At 45.1% G+C, this 24,949-nt stretch overlaps 1 protein-coding gene across 1 annotated transcript in view; it reads left to right on the top strand.

Moving 5' to 3' along the window:
* MATN4 (matrilin 4) overlaps nt 1-23,662 on the top strand; it is a 44,422-nt gene extending 20,760 nt beyond the window's left edge. Inside the window, exons 2-11 of the mRNA XM_035121696.2 lie at nt 9,825-9,946; nt 10,533-11,105; nt 11,772-11,894; nt 13,509-13,631; nt 14,252-14,374; nt 15,171-15,293; nt 16,762-17,175; nt 19,901-20,053; nt 20,875-20,979; nt 22,768-23,662. Of these exons, the coding sequence (XP_034977587.2) occupies nt 9,871-9,946; nt 10,533-11,105; nt 11,772-11,894; nt 13,509-13,631; nt 14,252-14,374; nt 15,171-15,293; nt 16,762-17,175; nt 19,901-20,053; nt 20,875-20,979; nt 22,768-22,823 (1,869 nt within the window). The 5' untranslated portion in view covers nt 9,825-9,870 and the 3' untranslated portion in view covers nt 22,824-23,662. The remainder of the gene's footprint in view (nt 1-9,824; nt 9,947-10,532; nt 11,106-11,771; nt 11,895-13,508; nt 13,632-14,251; nt 14,375-15,170; nt 15,294-16,761; nt 17,176-19,900; nt 20,054-20,874; nt 20,980-22,767) is intronic.
* The last annotated feature ends 1,287 nt before the right edge of the window (nt 23,663-24,949 follow it).

Below are 24,949 nucleotides of genomic sequence, written 5' to 3' on the forward strand. Positions count from 1 at the left end.
TGGTTCATGGGTGTGGTTGTGGTGATGTATTGTGAAATGAGAGGAAAGGAGTAGAGGAGTGTGTTGTATATAATTGTAAATAAAAGCAAGCAAAGATACTGAAGACGACTTTGTTATTTCGTCGACCCTGCCGCTGTTGCCACTCAGGTTGGTGCGTATTTTGCCCAACACCCACTACCACCGAACAACCGGCTGCAGCGATGGGGGCGGGGAGTTGAGGGCAACGCTGGTTCCAGGTTTTGTTTGGGTTTTTTTGGTTTTTTTTAGCAGGCTTGTGGGCAATAAGCGGGTCTCCTCCTTGTTCCCCCTCTTGCCCACTCACTCTGCCTCTGGGCCCAAATCTCCCTGCTGCTTAGGACAAGGGGTGGAGTGCCCTGGGGACTGAACGTGGCTCTCCAGGACTTCCTATTTGGCCCTTGCAACTGTCCTTGGGCTATCCCCTCCTTGAATGCTTTTTTTCCTGGCTTGAGTGTGTACTTGAACTGTGGAGTCCCTTGCTCGCCAGGACTGAGAGACACCTCTGGTATATATAGATGTGTTTAGAAACAAATATGCATAGAAACCTCTGGTCTTTGCATGGCTGGAAGGTTGCCCATTGCAAAGGTCAGAGTCATGTCTGATACGCCTCCCACTTTTGCATCTGAGCCCTACCATCACCTGCATGCAGCCCGCCTGCAAGGGATGTGTCCCTTGGGCTAAAGGATGGCTGGGTTTCAAGTTCCACATCTTTTCGAAAGTGCGAATTGAATAAATTGATCTTCAAACGGGAATTGGGTCGAGTTTCTCCCCCATCCCCATTGTGTACGCCAACTTGCGGTCCAAGGTTTCAGGAAGGAGTCTCCTAACCTTACCTGGAGATGCTGGGGATTGAACCTGAACCTTCTGCCTGCCAGGAAATGTTGTAGCACTGAGCTATGGCCCTTCCCCAAATATTGTATGGTGCATCTGAGCGGTCAAATCGATTTATTTTCTCATTCATTCATTCATTCATTCATAGACATCTATAGCTCACACTTCGTAATGGGGTTCTAGAGTGGGTTGCATGTAAATGGGAGGGATATACCAACCTCGCTCCTCACCCCTGCCAAGGCCTGCTGAAAAAGGTGCATCTTGACCTTGTCACGGGGAAACCCTACAGATCTTGATTCTGGGGCAGGTTTGTATGGGAGGAGGCACTCCTTGAGATATTTGGGACCAGTCCTGTCTGCCAGCATCCCGGCCACTGCATTCTGCACCAGTTGCAGCTTTCGAAATGAAATGTCTTCAAGGGGCAGGCCCACATGGAGTGCATTGCAGTAGTCCATTCTTGAGGTTATCTGAGCATGGAGCACTACAGCCAAGCTTTCTCTGCCAAGGAAGGCCCATAGTTTGAGACAGTCACTCGTAGCCACTGAAGCCACCTGACCCTCAAGCAACATTAGTTGGCCAAGAAGCATGCCCAGCCTACTGACCTAATCTGTCTGGGGAGCGCAATCTCCATTCATAAAAGGTTGTCCACTCACTTTGCACACTTGAGAGCCTGCAACACACAGCACCTCTGTCTTGTCTGTATTCCGTTTCATTACACACACACACACACACACACACACTCACAGTAATCCTTACTATAATCCTGTAGGGATGGTCAGCAGTATTACTATGTGATTCCTCTCTGGTTAAAATCAATTGGTTCTCTCCTCATTTTTAAAATAAGCATCTCACTTCTCGCTTTTTCTCTCATTTCTTTTTCTCGAGTTTTTCTTTCTCTAGTTGAGCTTTTGAAATGGCCTGGACCCAGACAGAATCAGGCTGCTTGCCACCCTGTCATTGAAGCAAGGTTTGGACATGTAGAATGCAAGAAATGTTATGCATGGCACAGCTGCCCAAAACAATTTTTGTGGTTATTGCTGCATTGCCAGAGAGAGAGAGAGAGAAATAATAATAATTTAAGAAGTGGTAAAAACAGTGCAGGGTTTTTTTTTAAGTAGAAAGTGTTCCACGCAAATGGCTTTTGTAGCAGCTGAGGTTTTATCTCACCGTGTGTGATTCCAAAATTAAGCTAATCCACATGACTTTTCAACTGGCTCTGTGGCTCATCACTCCATCCCTGGAGTGTCTGGGACAGAGGGGTAGTGGTAAATTGTGAAGGTGCTGTCCATGCAGAGATGTTATGTCTTCAACAGGAAGTGAAGCCTTTTCTCATGTCCCTACAGTCCCTGGCTTTCCTTGACATCCAGTCTGACAAGGAGTTCCGCTGGATTCGAAAACTTGCTTGCTATTTTGTGACATTTCGGTGGGATTTTAACCTTCAGCCTCATATGTGAATGTAAACCTCCCTCTTCCTCTGCTTAGCAACGGTTTCTCTCTGAGAACAGCTTTAGTTGTTTGACATGAAGAGGATCGGCATATATCTTCCCCACACCACTCACATAAGAGCAGGATTAAGAGTCCCGCTCCTGTTGCTGTTCAGTGAGTCAGCACAGTCTAGTGGTTAGAGTGTCAGACTAGGAAATGGGAGACCCGGGTTCAAATTCCGACACAGCCGTGAAGTTCGCAGGGCGACCTTGGACCACTCCCTGCCTCTCCGTCTAACCTACCTCTCAGGGTTGTTGGGTGGATAAGAAGAGGGGAGAACCATGCCCTGCCCTGCTTGAAGGGAAAGGCAGCAAAAAAAAAGAGTAAATAAATATTCCAGGGTGGCGCCGGAGATTGGGCACAACTCCTTTCGAGGTGCAAGCAGCAAAGCTGCCTTCATGGTACTTTCTCCAGGGGATGCCAACAATGCCTTTGCCCCTGCATTCATTCATATTCCTGCATTGCAGGGGGTTGGACTAGATGATCCTCAGAGTCCCTTTGAAACATTCAACCCCAGGGCTAAATCAGTAGGTGAGAGGAAGACTTTGTATGGCTTGTGCTAGCTCTGTCCCCCTTCATCACTGCCCCCTTTGCCCTCTGAGATGGAGGGTGACTGCAGCAGGGAGCCTGCTGTTCTTAGGTAGAGTCTCTGGAGGAGATCGAATCATGAGAAATCAGGGTTCAACATCCTTTCAGTGTCCCTCCATGACCAGGCGCTCCCCAGCAGATGTTCCGAAGGATGGTGGTGATGGGGGAATCTAGAATGCTCTTCCCTGCCTGCATGTTGATTTAACCCAGAAGACAAATGTCCGAATAGCGCTTTAGGTACTTACACAAAGCAGATGTGGATGTGCTTTGATGCGGCTTGCAACGGGGGAAACTTCCACATGTGTTAATTTGAACAAGGATGCCTAGAAATGTCACCACACAGTCCAAATGATCTGCTGGCCCTTTATTTTCAGCATACCAAGAATCTGGCTCAAAGAGTGTGAATTTAGGTGATTGGGGGGGAGAGATAACAGAGGGATATAAAAGAAACAGTAAGGAGTAAGAAAGGGCCTCATGTAAGAGGGGAGCTTGGAGGAAGGCTTTGAACAGAGAAAAAAAGATGTGACACCAAGTTGGTATTCCGGGAGGAAATTCCAGGCATGAAGGGCAGCAGGTCTAGTGGGTAGAACTGTTTAAGAGTTGCTGACTTCAGGGCAGAACTAGAGTATATTCCAGGGTTTTTTAACTGAAGGGGCAGAGAGGAAAGAGACAGGTTTTTGCCATGTTCTGTGGAGTCAAGTGACATTACATACCATATTTAAAATTTATTATTATGTTATGTCCCACCTTTCTTCCAAAGAGCTGTTCCTGGTTCTCCCCCCACCCCCCAGTTACAAACAAGTCATGCCCCTCTTGTCCTGGTTTAACACTCTAAGCACCACACCTGATGACCAGTCAGATATGGGGAAGGAAAGAGATAGGAAGAATCAAAGGCAGACGGGAGACTTTTCCTGCATGGATGGTGCTAGTATCAATAGTAAATGAGGCCCCAAGGGGGCTGGGGAAATTTAATGATTTATCATTTGTACCTTGTATCGGGTGGTCTAAACCACTGAGCCCTAGGGCTTGCCAATCGGAAGGTCGGCGGTTTGAATCCTTGCGATGGGGTGAGCTCCTGTTGCTTGGTCCCTGCTCCTGCCAACCTAGCAGTTCGAAAGCACGTCAAAGTGCAAGTAGATAAATAGGTACTGCTCCGGCGGGAAGGTAAACGTTGTTTCCGTGTGCTGCTCTGGTTTCGCCAGAAGTGGCTTAGTCATGCTGGCCACATGATCCGGAAAACTGTCTGCGGACGAATGTCAGCTCCCTCAGCCAGTAAAGCAAGATGAGCGTGCAACCCCAGAGTCGTTCGCGACTGGACTTAACTGTCAGGGGTCCTTTACCTTTACCTAAATGATAGAAGTCACATAGACTTAGAGTATCCTTGATTACTGGACAATATATTTTGTGAACTTCTTGGTTCTATAGAGACTTACTCAACACACTGATTTCAAAGGGACTTAGGTTGCAATCTTATAAAAATTTACATGATAATAAGCCCCAATAATAAGTTGCTGGGGCTTACTTTTGAGCAGGCATGCGTAGGGCCCTACTGTTGTTTAGGATCACAGCCTAAGATAGCAGAATCTTGACTATGTCCACTCAGAAATTAGTCCTATTGAATGCAAAGGTACTTACTCCCAGGTAAGTGGGGATATGATTGCAATTGTATACACTAACTTAGAAGGAAACTCTGTTGAAGAATGGAATAAGATGTTTAGGATTGCAGCTTCATTCACAGAGTAATAAAAATACAGTTCTAAGCATAAGTATTTAATTAGCCACAAGACTTATTCTTAAGTAAACATGGGTAGGATTGGTTTGTGAATGTCTGTTTTAGTCTTGCTGCTTGTAGTTCAAGAGTCCTGATAAATGTCACTGGATCCACTAATAGATAGGGGGTCAGATCATGAATGTAAGCAACCTTGTCTGCTTCTTTTTGTGTCTATGAGACCTTAAGACTTCAAAAATAATAAAAAAAATCTTTTTGCAAAGGCAGTTTTTCTTCTTCTCAAAAACAGCTTGCCTGGTTAGAATAGTTCAGATGTGATTTCCTTAATTGCTTTTTTGGCATGTTTTCCTTAGCATATATTTGCATTTTTAACCCCATTTGACTAGAATCTTTTGATGCTCAGAAGGAACCAGGATTACCTGGCATCTCCTTGGGGAGTATTCAGTTCCCAATGAATGAAAAATTGCCACTTTTCTTAACTGACAGCTGTATGAATGAAGGTGTTTGGGTTTGCTTTTTGGCTCAGAGACAAATTTGTGTCAAACTTTGAAGACGCATGAAGGAGGAAAGCTTTCTGGTGCAAAGAGAGAATATTGTATGCGTACATAGAGAGCCTTTAGATCAGGGGTTCCCAAACTAAGGCCCGGGGGCCGGATGCGGCCCAATCGCCTTCTCAATCTGGCCCGCTCCCAGTCCGGGAATCAGCAAGTTTTTACATGAGTAGAATGTGTCCTTTTATTTAAAATCATAGCTGCCAAGTTATCCCTTTTTTAAAGGGAAATTCCCTTATGCTGAATAGGCTTCCTTGCGAGAAAAGGGAAAACTTGGCAGCTATGTTTAAAATGCATCTCTGGGTTATTTGTGGTGCCTGCCTGGTGTTTTTACATGAGTAGAATGTGTCCTTTTATTTAAAATGCATCTCTGGGTTATTTGTGAGGCATAGGAATTCGTTCATTTTTTCCCCTTCAAAATATAGTCCGGCCCCCCACAAGGTCTGAGGGACAGTGGACCGGCCCCCAGCTGAAAAAGTTTGCTGACCCCTGCTTTAGATTAACTGTAGGTGCTCAATACAAGTTCTTAGAAACGAGGAAATGGCATGAAGTGACAAGGTGTAAAATGATTAGGAGCAGTGAACAAAATCTTGTTTAGCTTGTGGTCATTTGAAGGCTAATTTTGAATGCTGTTTTATGGATACAGGGGAAAATCTGTAGAATGGGCCACTGTTCCTCCTTGTTCGGAGTTAATAGCCTAATTGCCCGTGGAGGATAAAATTCACCTCTTGGTGACCAGGCAGCGTTTGAACATTGAGAAAGATTAGCGAAGCAAGGAGTAGGCACCATTTTGCTCAGTGACAGTACTTATATCAAAGTAAATACATTTAGATTGCAGTCTAAAGAATTGATCGCTCCCCCTTTTCAGGTGACCAGTGTAGGGATGGACAAATTTTTGTTAGTTCTGGTTTCTCTCAGGCTGCGCACACATTACTATTTACTTTGGCTTCAGTGCGCTCCCATCACTACTGTTGGAAGCCGTAAAGACATGGTGTTAGCCACAATCTGTAGGCTACAATCCTGCAGTTTCTTGAGAAATGTTCCAGTGTTTTCCATCTAAAAGCTGCAATTAAAAGTGAGGCGTGTACAGTTCAGACAGCCATTGCAAGTGCACAGAGGACAGCTTCATTGAATTTGCTTCGCTCCAAAGGATCCTGGGAACTTTCGTTTGTTAAGGGCACTGAGGGTTGTTAGGAGACCCTTATTTCCCCCATAGAGCTACAGTTCACAAGAGTTCCCTGGGGGAAGAGGGACTGATTGTAAAACCACTCTGGAAACTGTAGCTCGCTGAGGGGAATTGGAGGGGGGTGGTGGTATCGCCTAACAACTCATCAGCACCTATTATGTACTGAGCTGAATCCTAGAACAATATTTCAGCACCCTTAATAAAACAACAGATCCCAGGATTCTTTGGCGGGAAGCCATGGCTGTTTAAAGTGGTATGGTGCTACTTTAAATGTATAGTGCAGATGGGACCTAGTTTAAGATCCACAGAAGGTTGCCCAGGCCTGCCAGATAGCCACCTTACACCCCCATTTCCAAGCAAATACAAAGAAAGTTTGCTTTTCTTCATTATTTTCCTTTCCAGAAGGGAAAGGAACAGGGGCTGTCTCCTTTCTCTTGTTCTCTCCCCCTCTGCCCTTGATGCACAGCTAATTCCCATGGGTTTACTTTCTGAGACAGAAAGTAACTGTTTTGATGGTAATGCATCATGGGGATGGGTGTATGCAATTGTTTTCAAGATTGCAGCAGGAGGAGTGTTTTAAACCTTCCCTTCCCAACTATCTCCTCTTGAGGGAAAGCAGAAGCTCCCTTTGACTGCCTTTTGCCATGGTGTCACTCTTCTTCCCCCATTCACAAATCCTCCCTAGAGCCAGCAAAGGAAACCAGCAGGCTAGGCTGCTTTGCATTGCAGTGGCCCCTGGTGGATACAGTATATCAAAACACCACATCTTTTTTCTTTTCTTTTTTCTTTTTAAGAATTGAAAGCTTGTCCCTCTTATTAGAAAGCTGGAAAACCGTTTCCCAACCTCATGGGTTTGCAAGCAATTTCAGCCATGATTTTTGGCCAAAGCCACTATTTCCACAATGTCATTAAACTTTGGGGGTCTTTTGGGGACAGTTTGCAGTCATCCTAAATATTAGCAGCTTTTGTGGGGAACAATCTGGGTCATTTCTCCAGATGCTTCTGTTGTAGCAAAACTGCATTCCCCCCTGCTCTTAGATATCAAAAGTTGTTTCTGGTGAAAATGCAATGCTCCCCCCCCCCAAGCTGCTGCAACCCAAATGAATTTGTTCACCATGCTGTGGAACAATTACATAAGGACATAAGAAGAGCCTGCTGGATCAGGCCAATGGTCTATCTACTCCAGCACTTTGTTCTCACGGTGGCCAACCAGGGGCCTGTAATTAACCTTCCAAGTTCCAAACACTACAACCTTTCCTCATAGGAGAGTAGCTCCATCCCTTGATCGTTTTGCTTGTCCTTTCCCAACTCTGCAATTTAGGTAGGTAAAGTCTAGTAGTCAGCTGCTACATGCAGGCACATAGCTCATTCTTGGGCCCAACAAACTGGGCCTTAGAATGGCTGTCTGTCTGTTTCTATCCCCAAAAGAGCCTGGAATGTTTGGTTGCTGTCTGTGAGTCCATTGAGAGAGGCACCCGATGAAAACCATCCAAGGTAATCTAGCAAGATACTTAGAAGCTTGTCCTGAATTTGATCACAGCAGAGCTATGCCTCTGTGGTGGGGAGAGTATGATTCTTGGCCCAGTGGCATGACCTTAACAATAGGTAGAGTTGTATCTTTGAAAGCAAAGAGCTGGGGCCATCCAATTTCTCTTTTATCTCTGTCACATTTCATCTCCAGAGCTCTGCTCATTATTTGCTTTCTGCTGCTCCAGATCAGATAACCTATCTACTCTTGCCAAGCTGGGCACGGTGCCTGAAATGTACTCGGAGTCGAGAGTGAATTTCATGCTCTTTATTCAGCTCATAGTCATCAAGGAGAAGAGGAGAAGAAGAATGGCTCTTTTCCCCAAACCATCTGCTTATATACATTATTTACACAATGGGCCTTGCGTGATTGGCTACTTCAGGGCTACACCTGTGGGCCAATTATATTGTGGATTGACTTCTGCCTGCAGCCTGATTGGCTGCTCCTACAGGCCAATCAGGTAGCAGATTCACTTCTGCCAGCCGCCTGATTGGCTGCTCCAGCAGGCCAATCAGGTTGCGGATTCACTTCCACCTGGAGTTGGATTGGGTAGCTCCCGCTGATTCTGAATCCTATTGTTCTAGGATTCAGCTCAGTACATAACAGTGCCCATCCTTGCATTGTCCTCACCTTGGTATGTCTCAAATCGCTCCCCTTGCTAGCCCTTCTTTTCCCACTGAATGTTCCTGTTCTCGGAAGGGTCCGATGCTGATCCTGTTCCTTGCTTTGGGTTGCTCTGTGGCTTGATTTACAGCATGGGGAAGGATCACCAGCCCATGGACCAAATTAGGCCTGCCAGGGTTCATACGAGATCTGGTGTGGGGCAGGCAAAGTGTGCTCCCAGCTTGTGTTCAGTGCCACTTAAGTTTAGTGCCAAATGCAAGCCACATGGCTTTGGCCAGGGTCATATCTGCCTGGCATCGCACAATGTTAGCAGAGGAAGGGGATTGCAAAGGGTGGGTTAAATCACCTTACTCCCCACACCAGGGTTCCGATCTGGATCAGGTAACCCATGCTAGCTATTTGCCAAAACACCAACAGCCCCTGCACTTAAGAGCATGTGACCAACATTATGTGCAGTTTGGCTCTGATACTCAAGGGTGGCAACTTCCTTCCATAGAATAGCATCTTGAGTATAGGGCTGCCAGTTGGACGTTTCCTTTTTGCAGTGTCTTCTTCTGCCCTTCAGAGGCATAAGCAAGATGCTTGGCTCAAAGAAGGCTGAAAAGAGTGCCTGTCCTCAATAAATTGTTCCCGGTTTATATGCTGAAACAAGGTTTGTCCAGCTGCCAGGACAGCTCTGTGTCTGAAAGGCAGACTGCAGTTTTACAGTGCCTTATGGATGTGGAACTGTAACACAGTATTTCTGCAGCAATACTACTAAACCACAAAATTGGTGGGGTGGTGGTGAAATGCCCTTGCATTAAGAGTACTTTGTTCAGTAACTTGGAGCTCAACATGCTGAAATTTGCAAAGTTGCTGAAAGGACATGGAGACTTATGTTGTGTTCCAAAATGGATCCAGGCACTGGATCGGTGTCTGCTTGTTTTCCCCAGCACAGATCAAAAGCAGATGGTGGTGGTGGTCTCAATCCTAAGCACACACTCACCAGGAAGTAAGGCCTGCTGAACTCAGTGGGGCTTCCTTCTGAGTAAAACATCCTTAGGACTGTGCTGTTGTTTGTACTTGCCCAGTTCACTATTTCACATAGTAATTTGGAACACTTACCTTCAAAATTCTGATTTGGGAGTTGGGCTGCAGTCCTTACTTTTCCACTTGCCTGGGAGCAAGTCCCAGTGACTTGAATAGGATTCATTTCCAAGTAGACATGGTAAGGATTGCAGCCTAAAACAAAAAAGTGAAGGAAACGTTGCAGAATCTCATTGGACATTCTCTCTTTCCCCCCAGAAAATCTTCTATACTTCTTCCTGGGATTCTGCAGTCTCAAAACTGAATGATGAAGCTGCTATACGTTGCCCCTCTCCTCCTCCTTGCCTTTACAGCATTGGAAGCCCGACCGAAACTCTTAGGTAAGCTGCCAGTCCAAAAGATATATAGAATCATAGAATCGTAGAGTTGGAAGAGACCACAAGGGCCATCCAGTCCAACCCCCTGCTGAGCATATAGACAGCAGATACCATTTGAATCAGAGCTGTATTAAGGATAGCAAGGAGTAGCCTGTGAATTCATTCTCACGAAAGGAACATGATCACTTCTGGGTTTTTTGTGGGGGTATTCTGCAGCATGTCCTTGACATAATAAAAGTGCATGAGTGTTGGATTTATACTAGACCATGCACACATGGGAGACCATGAAGCTCACTGGGTGACCTTGGGCCAGTCACTGCCCCTTAGCCTAACCTACCTCACAGGGTTTTCGTGGGGATTAAATGAGGAGGCAACCCATGTACACCACCCAGAGCTCCTTAGAGGAAAAAGGTGGCATACAAATGGGATAAGTAAATAGTAAATGTTGCTCCCATCAGTCTCAGCCAGCATGGCCAATAGTCGGGGATGATGGGAGCTGGAGTCCAGCAAATACTTGGAGGGCCAGAGGTTTCCCCCACCTTGGTAGAGAAAGTTGTGAAATGAGATCTCTCTTATTTCCCTCCTCCAGGGACGACAAAGTGTAAGACTGGCCCCCTGGACATTGTCTTTGTGATTGACAGCTCACGCAGCGTCCGCCCCTTTGAGTTCGAGACCATGCGGCGCTTCATGATTGACATCATTCACAACCTGGATATAGGGCCCAATGCCACCCGGGTAGGAGTGATCCAGTATTCCAGCCAGGTCCAGAACGTCTTCTCCCTCAAGTCCTTCTTCACCCGGGCAGACATGGAGAAGGCCATCAACGCCTTTGTCCCCTTGGCTCAAGGCACCATGACAGGGCTGGCAATCCAGTATGCCATGAACGTGGCCTTTACCACCCAGGAGGGGGCGCGGCCGCTGCACAAGAAGATCCCTCGTGTGGCAGTGATCGTCACTGATGGGCGGCCCCAGGACCGCGTGACAGACGTGGCAGCTCAGGCACGAGCGGCCGGCATTGAAATCTATGCCGTGGGCGTGCAGCGGGCAGACATGAACTCCCTCCGGGCCATGGCTTCTCCCCCACTGGAGGAGCATGTGTTCTTGGTGGAGTCCTTTGACCTCATCCAACAGTTCGGCAAGCAATTCCAGGACAAGCTGTGTGGTGAGTTATGGCGCCAGTGGCAGGGCAGTCAAGCCACCTCCCGTGGCCATTGTCAACATTCAAAAGTGGTTCAGTGTGAGATCAGAACATTGAGGGGAAAGGTGGCATGTTCCCCCTTCGAGGAAACCAGGATAGAAGATAGCTCAAGCATTGTACATGCGTTCTTGCTTCTTGTGTTGCCTGCAACCTGTAATGGAGGTGGAGATGGGGTGGATGTGAGCCCGTGAATTGATTCACAATTAATCAAATGCTGGTTCATCCATCAGTCTTGGCCGCTCTCTGCGAGTTTTGGACAGTCTGCCTGCCCCTTTTATAAATGTGAATTTAAAGCAATTGCGAGCAACTTTCTTATTAAGTTTTTAAAACATGTTTAAGTGTACATAATGCTCTGGGGATTGCTGCATGTACAAGGGAGCGAGAGACAAAACTGGTTGCGTCACAGGCACCAGCCAATCAGTGTTGTGCACAGCCAGCTTCTGCTACCAGCCTGTAATACCATCCCCCACCCGCACTGCAGTGCTTAGCCTGGAGAGAGATATGCTTCCAAACTTCTAAATTGGCCCCACTAACTAAAAACTATCTGTCTCCACCCTGATATATCCGTTCTCATGTGTAATGTAAGTGGGCGTAACCCCTATTTACCCTGTGCCATCTTGCATCTTCCAGGTGTTGATATGTGCACAGAACTGGATCACGGCTGCCAGCACACTTGTGTCAGTGTCCCAGGCTCCTTCTATTGTCAGTGTAACCCAGGATACAAGCTCAATGCTGATGGAAAGACGTGCTCCAGTAAGTAAGATCAGTTCGTTCAGTCAGACAGTTATTAGGGCTCATGAGACAGGCAGTAATTCTCCCAGTTCCTAAGCCTAGATTACAATGCAACTTACACACTGGATGAATTTTATTTTGCAACTGTGTCATTGCTGAGCTGCCAACGAGTAATAAGGTTCAACAATGAACCATCTGTATAATGTGGATGCAAGCTGAACATTTGCCGATATTGGAATAGAGTGGCGTACATTAGCCGACACTGTTTATTCTGGGTAAGAATCCCTTGTAAAACAAACAGTGCTGGGTGGGAGGAAGACTCAGAAATGGATCTGTAGATAATATAGATTCTACATAGATAATAGAATTGTAGAGTTGGAGGGGTCATCTAATCCAACCTCCCGGAATATTGGAATCACAGCTAAAGAATCTTTGACAGATGACCATCCAACCTGTTTAAAAACCTCCAGTGAAGGAAAGTTCACCACCTTCTAAGGTGGACAGTAGAACAGTTCTTACTGTCAGGAAGTTCTTCCTCTTTAGCTTGGAGCCTCCTTTCTTGTAACTTGAATCCATTGATCTGGGTCCTGGGCCTGGAGCAGCAGAAAACAAGCTTGCTCTATCTTGCATGCGGCATCCCTTAAGATATTTGAAGATGGCTATCATACCACCTCTCAGTCTTCTCCAGGCTACACATCCCCAACACCTTCAACCGTTCCTCACAAGGCTTGGGTTCCAGACTCTTTATCATCTAGTGCAGGAAATAAATAAGAGAAACAGCTGTGATACCTGCATTGCTGGTTGTTGTGCTGGATCCCTGGACTTCAGCTGATGGGTCAGGACCCTCTAGTGGATCACTGGCTGATCCAAGGCGGGTTGCAACAGCAGCGCTACTACCGTAACATGCAAATATATGGTAAAAGACTGAGAAGTGTTTTCACAAATCCATGTTTTGGTTAAAAGTGGGTCATGAGTCTGAAAGGGTTAAAGATTCCTGATGACACCTGGGTTCCCATCCCACAATTTTGTGATTCTGTGAAAGTGAGAATGTGCCTGTGCCTGTGACCTCTTATGAGGATGTGAGAGAAATTGGATTCAGTTAACATTTAAGGAGGAACCTATCTAATTTGCAGTTTCCAAAACAACGTATAAATGAAAACACAGCCATCCTTCAACGTTTGCACTTTTCTGGATTTTGCAATGAAGCTTTCTGGCCAAGCAATGTGTACAGAAATGCATGCCCTGGAGTATAAGGGGAAATAGCATACGAATGTGCATTGGATTTGGGTAAATTGCTTCGCAGAAATGCATATTTTGGGCAAAATTTGCATACAAAAGTGCATATATTAGGAGAAATCCTAGCAAAAATGCAGGTAAATTTTCACAAAGACTTCGAAAAAAAATGAGTTGCAAAATGAAGAGGAAATGTGGAGGGCTGAACTGGAAAAATGAGAAGCCAAAAGCCAGCCGATCTGCCTACCCCCTAGCTTCTTGTCCACATGAATCGCTGTACCTGATATCCTCTGGCGGCACTCCCAGTGCCCAAGTACGCGTGGACAAGTAAGGGTGGACAAGCCTTACCTACGGCTTTTGTTTGCCCAGACCATGACGTGTCCTTTTTTAAAACCTCTGCAGTCATCGATGCCTGTGCTGATGGGAGACACGGTTGTGAGCATCAATGTGTCAGCTCTCTCGGCTCTTACACTTGCCGCTGCCGGACAGGCTACCAGCTCAACCAGGACAAGAAGACATGTAGCAGTGAGTAATCTTGCATCTAAGGGCATCCTGCTGGATCAGATAAGAAACCTCTCTTGATGTGGATCTTCTTTCACACAGTGACTGATCAGGTTCCCCTGCGGAGCCCACAAGCAGAACTCTCCCCACTGTCGCCCCCCAGCAATTGGTATCAAGAAGCATGGAATTAGTATATAGCCATCATGTCACCTCTTAGTCACCAACATTGTGGTCGTCATAGCTGCCAAGTTTTCCCTTTTCTCACGAGGAAGCCTATTCAGCATAAGGGAATTTCCCTTAAAAAAAGGGATAACTTGGCAGCTATGGTGGTCGTTCCTAATAGGGTAGTTTCTTCAGCCCCCTGTTAATTTTGGCTGCCCTTTTCTGCCTCTGTATGCCATAGTACAGCCCTGTTTAGGGAAGTTTTTAATGACTGATGTTTTAATGTATTTTAAATCTTTTATTGGAAGCCACCCAGAGTGGCTGGGGAAACCCAGCCAGATGGGTGGAATATAAATGAATTATTATCATTATTTATAATATTAGGGAAGGGGTGGCTGAGTTGGAGGAATAGAGGCATTTTGCAGGAGGGAAGAATGGTTTCCTGATCACCTCGAAAGCATTTCCCCCTCTCTTTCTTCCAGTGATCAATTTCTGCAACTTCGGCAACCACAGCTGCCAGCATGATTGTGTGAATATCCTCAATGGGTACTATTGTCGCTGCCGTGATGGTTACACCCTGCAGGCTGATGGCAAGACATGCCAGGGTAAGTGTTGCATTGTGTGGCTGTGGCGGAGGACACCATATGCATTGGTGCAGGGGGGTGGGGGCAGGGGAAGCAAAAAAGAAAAGCAAACAAGTGAGCTAAAACATAGAGTGCAACATCTGGCTATGATTCATTACTAGGTTTGTCAAATGACTGTTTGGAAAATGAGTTGGGATGTCTCAAAAGAAGACACCCATAGAGTCGGTGGAAGGGATGTTGATGTGCTGGATTTATGGTCTGTGACTTCAGTATAAAACATGTTCCTAAGAGTGCTGGAGAATCCTGGTGATCAACATAACCAAAGGCAATATTGCCTTTCTAATTTGCCTTAGAACCATAGAATTGTGGAATTGGAAGGGACCGCAAGGGCCATTTAGTCCAGCCTCCTCATAGCTGCCAAGTTATCCCTTTTTTAAAGGGATTTTCCATTATGCTGAATAGGCTTCCTCACGAGAAAAGGGAAAACTTGGCAGCTATGAGCCTCCTGCAATGGAGGAATTACAACCAAAGAATCCATCCAGTCGGTTAAAAAACCCTCCAATGAAGGAGAGTCAAGCACCTTCCATGCTGGCCTATTCCCCTTTTGAACAGCTTTTACTGTCAGAAAGTAAATCCTAATATTTAGTTGGAATTGCCTTTCTGGTCATGTGATTCCGTTGGTTCGGGTCCTCCCCTCTGGAGCAGCAGAAAACATAGTTTATAGCTTCTTCACCATACGGTCCTAATGGTTCTCCGCCTGGTGCAGCGTACTGAACTCCGTAGCTAGATGAAATTATCCCCATGATTTGTGTTTCAGCCAGCGACCTCTGCAATAGCGTAGAGCATGGATGTGAATTTAAGTGCGTCAGCACTGCAGGCTCTTACCACTGTCTTTGCCCAGAGGGTCAGCAGCTCCAGGCAGACAAGAAGACATGCAACAGTGAGTATTAGGGGTCTTCCTTGCTATGGAATGTCCTTCATGCATGGCTCCTCTTTGATACCTAAAACAGATTCCCAGCCATGACATCTCACATGACACAGAGCATTTCAAATAGATGGCAGGCAGGTAAGTGGCGATGTCTTGATCCTGACTGATCACTATTCCAGATATCTCTTAGATGGACACACATTCAGAGATACTGTTTCTGCTTTTAAAAATACAACAAAAAGTGTCCCAGTTGGCACGTAACAGAAATGCATGATTGGTTAGGAGGAGCTGAGGGATGCATTAGTTGCTGTGTGTTATTAGACTGGATTTGCCGAGGTGGGTGGCAATGGCCTCAGAGAAGAAAGAGTGCCTCCTGTATCGTGGGATCTAAGGTTACAACAGAGGAGTTTGTGTATTATTTGCAAAAATGTGTGACAGGAAGCAAAAGATTAAATAAAAAAAGTTAATAAGAGGTGTTCAGAATAGTGAGATCATTAAAATACTAAGCAGAATCCTGAATCATGAAGTACCACCACTTCTTGCATTGGTACTTTTGTGTTCTCTCTCTCTCTCTCTCTCTCTCTCTCTCTCTCTCTCTCTCTCTCTCACACACACACACACACACACACACACACACACACACACACACCACTTTCTATATAGAAGGAGCACATAGTACTTGCTTCTCATATTTTAACAGCTGCACAAAAATTATATGCCCAAAGATTAAAAGACATAGTACTCCCCCTCGGAAAGAGTGGTTTATCAAAGTTTGGCATTTTGCTATGAAGACGAAATTAACATCTTATCTAAGAGGAGGAGTACCTGATGATTATAGGAACAAATTCTGGGGGAGCTGTTGGCTTGAACTTTCTAAAGTTGTGCTTACCATAATCTCTTACTGAAAAACATTGGATAAAATGTAGAGAGGAACAGTATTGTATTTGTAAGAAATTTGCTTCATGTTCATTTTAAAGTTTTTTTTTATGATGTTATAAAAAGTAACTTCAAAAGGAAAAATAATTATAATAACAATATCCAGGATGTCAGGTTGTAACCCAATCTTACAGAGGGATTTGCATGTCCTAATTAGGCTGTGGTGTCAGTTGGTAGCAAGAGGGCACTGTTGACCCACAGTTTGTCTGTGTGGTTTGCTGAGGAAGCAGAATGTTGGTGATGCAAGAGGCAAGGCACAAGAGATTGCCTACTGAAAATCGTGTGTGTGAGGTACATTGTAGTTGTCTAGAAACAGTACTGGGATTGGGTTTCCAAAGGTCTTGTAAAGAGCTACAGGATTGTGAGGGAATTCTCCAACTGTGTGAAGCTGGGATCCTCACAGCTTGGAGGTGCCCAGTCTGGACTTTTCAGCAACTTGAGGGTGATGGTCCAATATCCACCATATATCTCACTTTGCTGCTATTTCAGAAGACAAGGCTAACACTCGTCTCCTTTCGCCTCCCCTTTTCTCCTTGGGCTATAGAGTGCAAAGCTGGGCACATCGACTTGGTGCTGGTTATCGATGGCTCCAAGAGCGTCCGGCCCCAGAACTTCGAGCTGGTGAAGCAGTTTGTGAACCAGATTGTGGACTTCCTCGATGTGTCCCCTCACGGCACGCGCGTGGGGCTGGTCCAGTACTCGAGCCGTGTGCGCACTGAGTTCCCTCTCAACAAGCACACAACGGTGGCTGACGTCAAGAAAGCGGTGCAGAGGGTGCAGTACATGGAGAAGGGGACCATGACAGGCCTGGCTCTCAAGCACATGCTGGAGCACAGCTTCTCGGAGGCCGAAGGGGCCCGGCCCCTTTCCCAGAATGTGCCCAGAGTGGGCCTGGTCTTCACAGATGGCCGCTCTCAAGATGACATCTCTGAGTGGGCGAGAAGAGCAAAGGAGTCAGGTGAGGGTGTAACTGGGATCTGTCTATACAGGTGAAACTCGGAAAATTAGAATATCATCGAAAAGTGCATTGATTTCAGTAACGCAACTTAAAAGGTGAAACCAATATATGAGATAGATGCATGACATGCAAAGCAAGATATGCAATCCTTTATTTGTTGTAATTGTAATTATTTGTCGTTAGGCGGGTCAATTATAAATGGAATGGAAATACTGAAATTTAATAGCCATGTTTATTTTTGTATTATTGTAACTATTGGTTTTATTACTGTGGAATTTCCAAAAGAAAGCATTTGTATAAATAAATAAATAAATAAATAAATAAATAAATAATAATAATAATAAGTTGCATTACTGAAATAAATGTGACGATATTCTAATTTTCCAAGTTTCATCTGTAGGTATTGTGGAGCTTTTATTCATGGGTTAGGAGCTGAAAAGAGGTTGCTTCTGAATTTCTCCAATCAGTTAAATCAGTTGATCTCCAACTGTATGCATTTTGCCATACAACTCTTTTCTCTAGGTATGTTCTGGCCATAGAGGTTGGACTATGAATTGCCGCTGTGTCTCAGTGGTAGGACACCTGCTTTGCATGCAGAAGGTCCAAGGTTCAGTCTCCATTGTCTCCAGATAGGGCTGTCTGAAAGAAACCCTGGAAAGCCACTGCCAGGAGAGATGTAAGATTTCTGGAAATTTTGAAGCTGGTTGAGGTAATATTTTTTTCTAGCTAGCCCCTTAGAAGTTGCTACTTGATGTCCTTGTGAAGCCCGGTGATTGACAGATGGGCAGCCCCTCTCCCATGTGGCAACATGGTCCCTCAAGGGTAGAGGAGTGTGGGATCCACCCAGTTGGCAGGAAAAGTTTCCTGACTCATGTGCTAGGGACTGAACCTGGAGTTTCTGCATGCAGACATGCCGTACCACCAAGAGATGCTCCCTTCTCTCTCCTTCTAGCACCTACAAATTCTAAACGGTTTCTTTCATGAGTTGTCATGGTTTCCCTAAAAGGATGCTGGGAATTGTAGCCATTTGGGCTTGCTGGGGATTCTGTTAGAGACCTCTTCATCACAGAACTACAGTTCTCAGGATCTCGTGGGGGGGAAGGAATGCCTGTTTATTTTAAACCAGTTTGAAAGCTGGTTGAAAGCAGACAGGGGCTGAGCCACTCTGTAGGCGGACTGTCTGGGATGGCAATGCCTGCCTTCTAAGGGTTTGAGCCAAATAACTCCTTTGCTCTTGGCACCAGGCCAGCCAGAGGTTTGCTGGAGCATTCCAGCCAGTTTGTTCTGCCTCTGTGTTTCTGGGCAGTGTCAGGAATTTGTGGCTAATTAACGAATTCTCTCTCGTTTCCTCCTGTTATTGCCAAAAGGAAAATGCAGAGGAGTGTCAAATTACAGGGCCTAGAAAAAGTGAGGCGGTTATGCTGCTTTCTAGCCAGTCGCTGAACTCCCAAGAGATGAGAAAAAGGGAAGGTACAAGCAGCCTTTCTTATCCCTGCCCAGAAGAGGATAGGCAGCTTAAACCCAAAACAAGAAAGGGAGGAAAAAGAGGTTTTCATCCTTTCCCAGTGTTAGGCCTGGAAGCTGCCGCTTACTTCTCATTGAAAGTTGTGTCTTTTTCATTTTTTTTCAGTCATCTGGTTCCAGGTTTTCAAGACTTGTTCTTTTCCCATAGATGGATAAGAGCACGGTCATGATGGGACAGAGCAGGGCAGATCCAACTGAACACACAATATTATTTAATCCTGTGCTCTCCTGTCTATAGCTCTCTCTTTTTGCATGGTATTCCACTTCATTGCCTACATGACAGGGATCAGCCATTTTGTATCCTGGGACCTCAAGGGCTCCTAATCTGGACCCCACTATTGACGCAGTCCCATAGAACTCCCATGATTTTCTCCCACTTCAGTTGTTTTCTGTCATGAACTCTTCCCTCATGTTGTGGGCGGAGGTTCTGGGAGAGCGCTCTGTGCTTGGCGCAAGACCTGAGGTTAAAACTACTGTGGGAGAGGAAGGGGAAGGGGGTTAGATTTGCCCCATCCTAATTACGACCAGCTTGTGGTGATGCAGAGGCAGGCTTGTTTTCTGGTAGCGCTGGTGTTATGGGACACATGTCCTATGGAAACAAGAGAGGCCTCATCCTTATTAGCTTTCCACCAGCTATCAATGATGCACCTCATTGCCCAGTCCCCCCCTTGGTCTCTTGACCTGAGTCTCCTGCTTTAATTGCTGTGTTGCTTTAATGGAATTGTTTTATTGCATATTTCAGCGATGGATGTTCATATTTTAATGGGATTGTTTTATTATGTATTTTAATTGTGGATCTTTGCATTTTAATGTTTGTGCCTTTGGTTTCTGTACTTCTAAACTGTGTAGAAGCCTAGTTTGGCATTAAGCAGTATAGAAATCCACAAATTATAGTGATAATAATAGTGATTTACTAATACCTGGGAGACCTACTTCCATGCAGACCTGACCAACTAGGAAGACTGGCCAGGAAGACTCTCTTGGCTGCATCATCAGCCTAGGCTTGCTATGTAAAGGAGAGCCTTCTTGGTGGTGGTACCCCAGCTCTGGAACTCCTCCCTCTCTCGGAAACTATTGGTTCTGTCTTCATGCACTATGTATGAATGGCATCCCATAGCACTGGCTATTGAGATTCAAACGAATTGCTTGAGTTCCCAAAAACTGAAACCCTTGTATCTTTTACATGTTGCCGGTTCTGCAGGAATTACCATGTTTGCGGTCGGAGTCGGCAAAGCTGTTGAAGAGGAACTGAGAGCAATTGCTTCTGAGCCAGTAGATCAGCACTTCTCGTACTCCGCAGATTTCAACACCATGACGAACATTGTCGACAACCTCAAAGTCAACATCTGTCCTGGTAAGCGATGGCGGAATCTTGGCGGCAACCTTTACTGCTATGCTTCTACTGTCGGGTATTTGAATGACGTGTTCCAGGAAATCCTGTGAGCAAATAGCTCATTCTGTGCACGATCCTGTGTCCTGCCTCACATTACATCACTTTCCAGGTCATTTAACGCTAGATTTAGTATCCCCCCTAAAAGAAAGGGGGAAGCTGTGTAGAGACAGCCTGAACCTGTGTTCAGTGTGTATCGTGTGAACAGGGCTAGTAGTTGAGCTGCGGTACAGTTCTTCACTTGTGGTGCTCCACAGATGTGGAATCTGTGTGGCCATGCGCACAACAATTGAGCTGTACAAATCAACAAGCACATACTTGGTCACAGCTTGTATCCCTGTTCAGTGCATGTGTGAATAAGCCTCATAGCACAGAGACTTGGAGATGGTAAGGGGTAGACTTTCAATAATAATAATAATAATAATAATAATAATAATAATAATGGCTTTTCCCTATTAGAAAGTTAGAGCATTGCATATATTGCATGCAGTATGTCAATTAAGGTTGCAATTTGTGGCAATTTGAGAATTGTTCCCCCGACTCCTTTCAGTTCTTCATTGCAGCCCTTGGACAATTTTTTTTAAATCACAGAAAGCTAACTGCATTTCACATTTTGGTTGCCTTCAGTTAACCAACTTCGCCCAGACATTGTGTAGAAGTCAGTGGCAAGGTGATGATCACATCAGATCAAAGAAGATTTTCTATGGAATCAGGGGCCTCTGGTGCTATTAAGTGTCGATAGTGCTGATCTGAATATGTTTCTACTATATTTTATGTTATTTCAGAGGAAGGCAAGGGAGAAACTGAATTCCGCAACCCGTGTGAATGTGAAGCCCTGGTACAGTTCCAGACAAACAGTCTTGCAATCCTGGAAGACCTCACTGATAAAAATATCCTTTTTGGTATAACCTTCATGAAAAGTGAAAGCGGGCAGGAACATTTGGTATTTTGCCTCCCCCCCCCCCTTTCTTGGAAGGATTTAGATTCTCATTTTAAGTATCCCATTCTCCAGGGTTTCAGAGGGCAAATTGTACCTAAAAGGGCAGAGTCTTGGGGGAAGTGCACACCAGAGCTCATGTGCAAAGTGTCTGCTGAAGTTCAGCGCTCTTGATGCCACCTTTGTGACAAGCAATAACTTCAGGGGTGGGAAGGTGGTCCAGCGGCTAGAATGGATGAGTTTGGGTGTGGGGAAAGCCAAGCCCAAAGTTCCATTAAGCAATGAAGCTTACTCGATGGCCTATGCAAGTCATTGTCACTCATTCTGATGATGTTAGGCTAAAATTGTGCTCTTGGGGTGGAACTAGGGATGAGTGAATCTGTTACTTTCAGTTTTCTCATTTTTATAACCTTAAATTCAAGTCCCCACATTTTTGCCTCATTTTGTCGATTCTTTTTTTAAAAAGGCATGAAAATTTGCCAGCGTTTCTGTGTGAATTTCTTCCAATATGTACACTTTTTTTTTTGCAAGCAGTTTTCTGCAAGGTAATGGATTTCTGCATGCTATCCTAATGAGATTTTGAATTGTCTTCAGGGTTTTGTCCCAAAGCCAGTGAAGACTCCACCGTGAAGGGGAAAAGCCCCTGCAGGGTGAACATTCACCCTTGGCCAACTCTGCAGAGTTCACATGTCAGTGGTGGGTGTGGCCATGCTGCATTCATGGGCACACTTTCACACACCTGCGTGCACACTCAGGCAGGCACATGTACACAGGCACACAGTCCTCATGTGCCTCTCCATTCATCATATAATTATCTGATTACCCAGAGAGAAGGGGGAATTTGCATCCCCATCAGCTCACTGTGTCTAACCAGGGTTCAAATCCCCACTTGGCCATGAGGCTTACTGGATAACTTTGGTTCAGGCTTGCTGCCTTTCAGCTTAACCTACCCCACAGGGAGGTTGTGGGGATTATATGAGGAGGGTGAGATAACCATGTAAGTGTCAGGCTTCGGGGAATCAGATCCCTCCTACGGTGGCAGCCAAGAACCAGAGAAACAATAAAAGTTCTAACCAAGCAATTTATTCAGTAATTCACAGAGAGTGACGAAGGAATGTAGTTTTCCCTAAATAATGGCATTGCTCCAAGTAAAGTCCCACCCCCCTACGTCTTTCCTATTCAACATCACCCCTGTTAATCTGAGCTTTCTGCTTCTGAGCTCTTTATTCTACTACCCGCAATGCACTCCTGATCCTGGGAGGGGGGGTCAGGAATGCTTTCCAAGGACACTGAGTCTATCAGCTGTCTCTCGCCTGGTGCTTCTTCTTCCTGCTGTTCCTCTTCCAGTATTTCCCAGCTTCTGCCCTCTGCAGACTCTGAACTATGTCCTTCTGCAAACCACTGTTCTAAATCTATACTATCCTCCAGTTCTCAGGAAGGTTCGAGAGAAGGGGGGCGGTCCCCACCATTCCTCCTCAGTCCAGCCCCTGACAGTAAGCCAACTTTAGTTCCTTCCTTCCTTGGAGAAAACGGTCAGCTAGAAATGCAGCCATCAAATAAAAAAATAATAGTTGGGAGCCAGAAAAAATTGTTGGCGGTGTGTGTGTGTGTGTGTGTGTGTGTGTGTGTGTGTGTGTGTGTGTATCTCAGGCACCAAACTGGGAGGTTAGTTGCCCCTGCCTTGAGTTGTGAATGACTGTTCACATGATCTTGCATGTGCTAGTTTCCTTAATGCAACCACTTGCTCAGATGACTGCCAGAATTGACCAGCTGGAAAACCAGGTTGGCAGAAAATGATCGGGGCTGAGAGACACCTCACCTTATGGGTGCAGACACATCCTGTTAACTCATCATTGGCGTTCCTGTTGTAAATGGTTGTTGGTTTTCATATAACACAAGCCTGAGGGGAAGCTGAAACTGCTCCCTACTTGCCTAGATAAAAAAAAAACCTTTAAAAAACAAAGAAACCCTATGTTGAAATACTTTCCTTCCCTTGGCTTGAAATGGATGGTTGGGCTGAGCCATTTGTCGAAACTGGTTGAGCCCCAACAGGTGGATGGTTCAGAGAAGACGCAGGAAGTGAGGCAGACATTATTTTCAAGAGTGACTGGGGTTAGTTGGCAGCCAATGAAGTCTTTCCTGGGGCTTTGCGGAGCACTCAAGAGCTCGGACATCAACATGCCTGGTCAAAAAAAAGAAAAGAAATCCTCTTCCTTGCTAAATTTCATTTTTATTTTTTTTAAGTAAGGTTTGCTTATGGAGGGAGAGACATCGGCAGCTTTTCACGTTTTCAAGCTGAAGACCATGCTGTTTTCTCCCTTGTTATTCTCTACTGTGAAAAGCAGCGCCAGCAGCTCCTTTGTCTATAGCTTTCTGCTTCAGTTGCACACAAATACCTGCTTTTCAAAAAAAGGAAATATTATTTTAAAATATGTAAGTTAGAATGAGATGCTCCAGAAAACCCCCACCAAACTGGAGCATCTCTGATTGGAATACTCTGTTCCCACCCCCCAACTTGACTTTGACAGTATTGATGGAGAATTTGTTGTTTTCCCTCCTCTTTAAAAAAAAAGAAAGTTTTTTTAAAAAAAAGTTAAATATATAAATATGTGTGTTTGTGTGTATATATATATACAGTATATATATATATACAGTATATATATATATATATATATATATATATATATATATATATATATATTTCTGAAAAGCAGGGCAGGGTAGTCTTATTTTTAAACAGTCATTTTTATATGTAAATTTTTAATAAACGGACCCAATAAACTTGCTGAAGATTTCTAATTGACTTCTGTTGTCTTTTCAAGTGTGGACCCTTGGAAAAGAATAAGTAAGCTGGTACCTACAGCAAGGGAAAGGGGAACATGAGATCTTCCAGATTTTGCTGGATTCCAACTCTCATCATTCTAAATTCTATTGCAATGGCTGATGGATGTTGTCCTTTAGCCTCTTGCTAAATCATAACTCCCCATTTACCCGTTAAAGGAGAAAGTCTCTTAACTGTATTTGCTCAATCCTTCTCTCACCAGTTGTGCAAACTTGGCAGTAAAGTGAATACTGTACAGTAAATTGAAAACTACTCCTAGAAGTAAGTCATAGTGAATTCAGTGGGGCTTACTTCAAAGTAGCTGCTACTATAATCATTCCATCAATTTCTGGTGCTAGGCTGTGAGTGTTGCCTCTTAGGTAACCAAAATGGTGTTGCCTAGGCTCAAGAGGGAGTCGTTGGCAGGCATGCTGGTGGGGGAAGCCCATGACTTACAGAGGTACAAGGGGAATCTCCCCTACAAACAGCCCAATGAGGATTGTGCACTCACTCAGTGGTTCATAGAATTGTAGAGTTGAAGGGACCCAAGAGTCATCTAGTCCAGTGTTTTTCAACTACTGTTCTGCGGCACACTAGTGTGCCGCGAGATGTTGCCTGGTGTGCCATGGGAAAAATTGAAAAATTACTTTATATATAGTCAATATAGGCACAGAGTTAAATTTTTTAACATTTTCTAATGGTGGTGTGCCTCGTGATTTTTTTCATGAAACAAGTGTGCCTTTGCCCCAAAAAAGTTGAAAAACACTGATCTAGTCCACCCCCTGCAATGCAGGAATCTCAGCTAAAGCATCCATGACAGATGGCCATCTAACCTCTGCTTAAAAACCTTCAAAGAAGGAGCATCCACAACTTCCCAAGGAAGACCATTCCACTGTCAAACAGCTCTTACTGTCAGAAAGTTTTTCCTGATGTTTATGGCAGAGCAAAGGGTTTGTGGGGAAATCTGCTGCCAAAATGGCAATTAAAGTAAAGAGACCCCTGACAGTTAAGTCCAGTCACAAATGACTCTGGGGTTGCAGCGCTCATCTCGCTTTACAGGCTGAGGGAGCCAGCGTTTGTCCGCTTCTGCAGACAGTTTTTC

The sequence above is a fragment of the Zootoca vivipara genome, chromosome 7 (genome assembly GCF_963506605.1).
Source record: "Zootoca vivipara chromosome 7, rZooViv1.1, whole genome shotgun sequence".
Classification (NCBI taxonomy): Eukaryota; Metazoa; Chordata; class Lepidosauria; order Squamata; family Lacertidae; genus Zootoca; species Zootoca vivipara.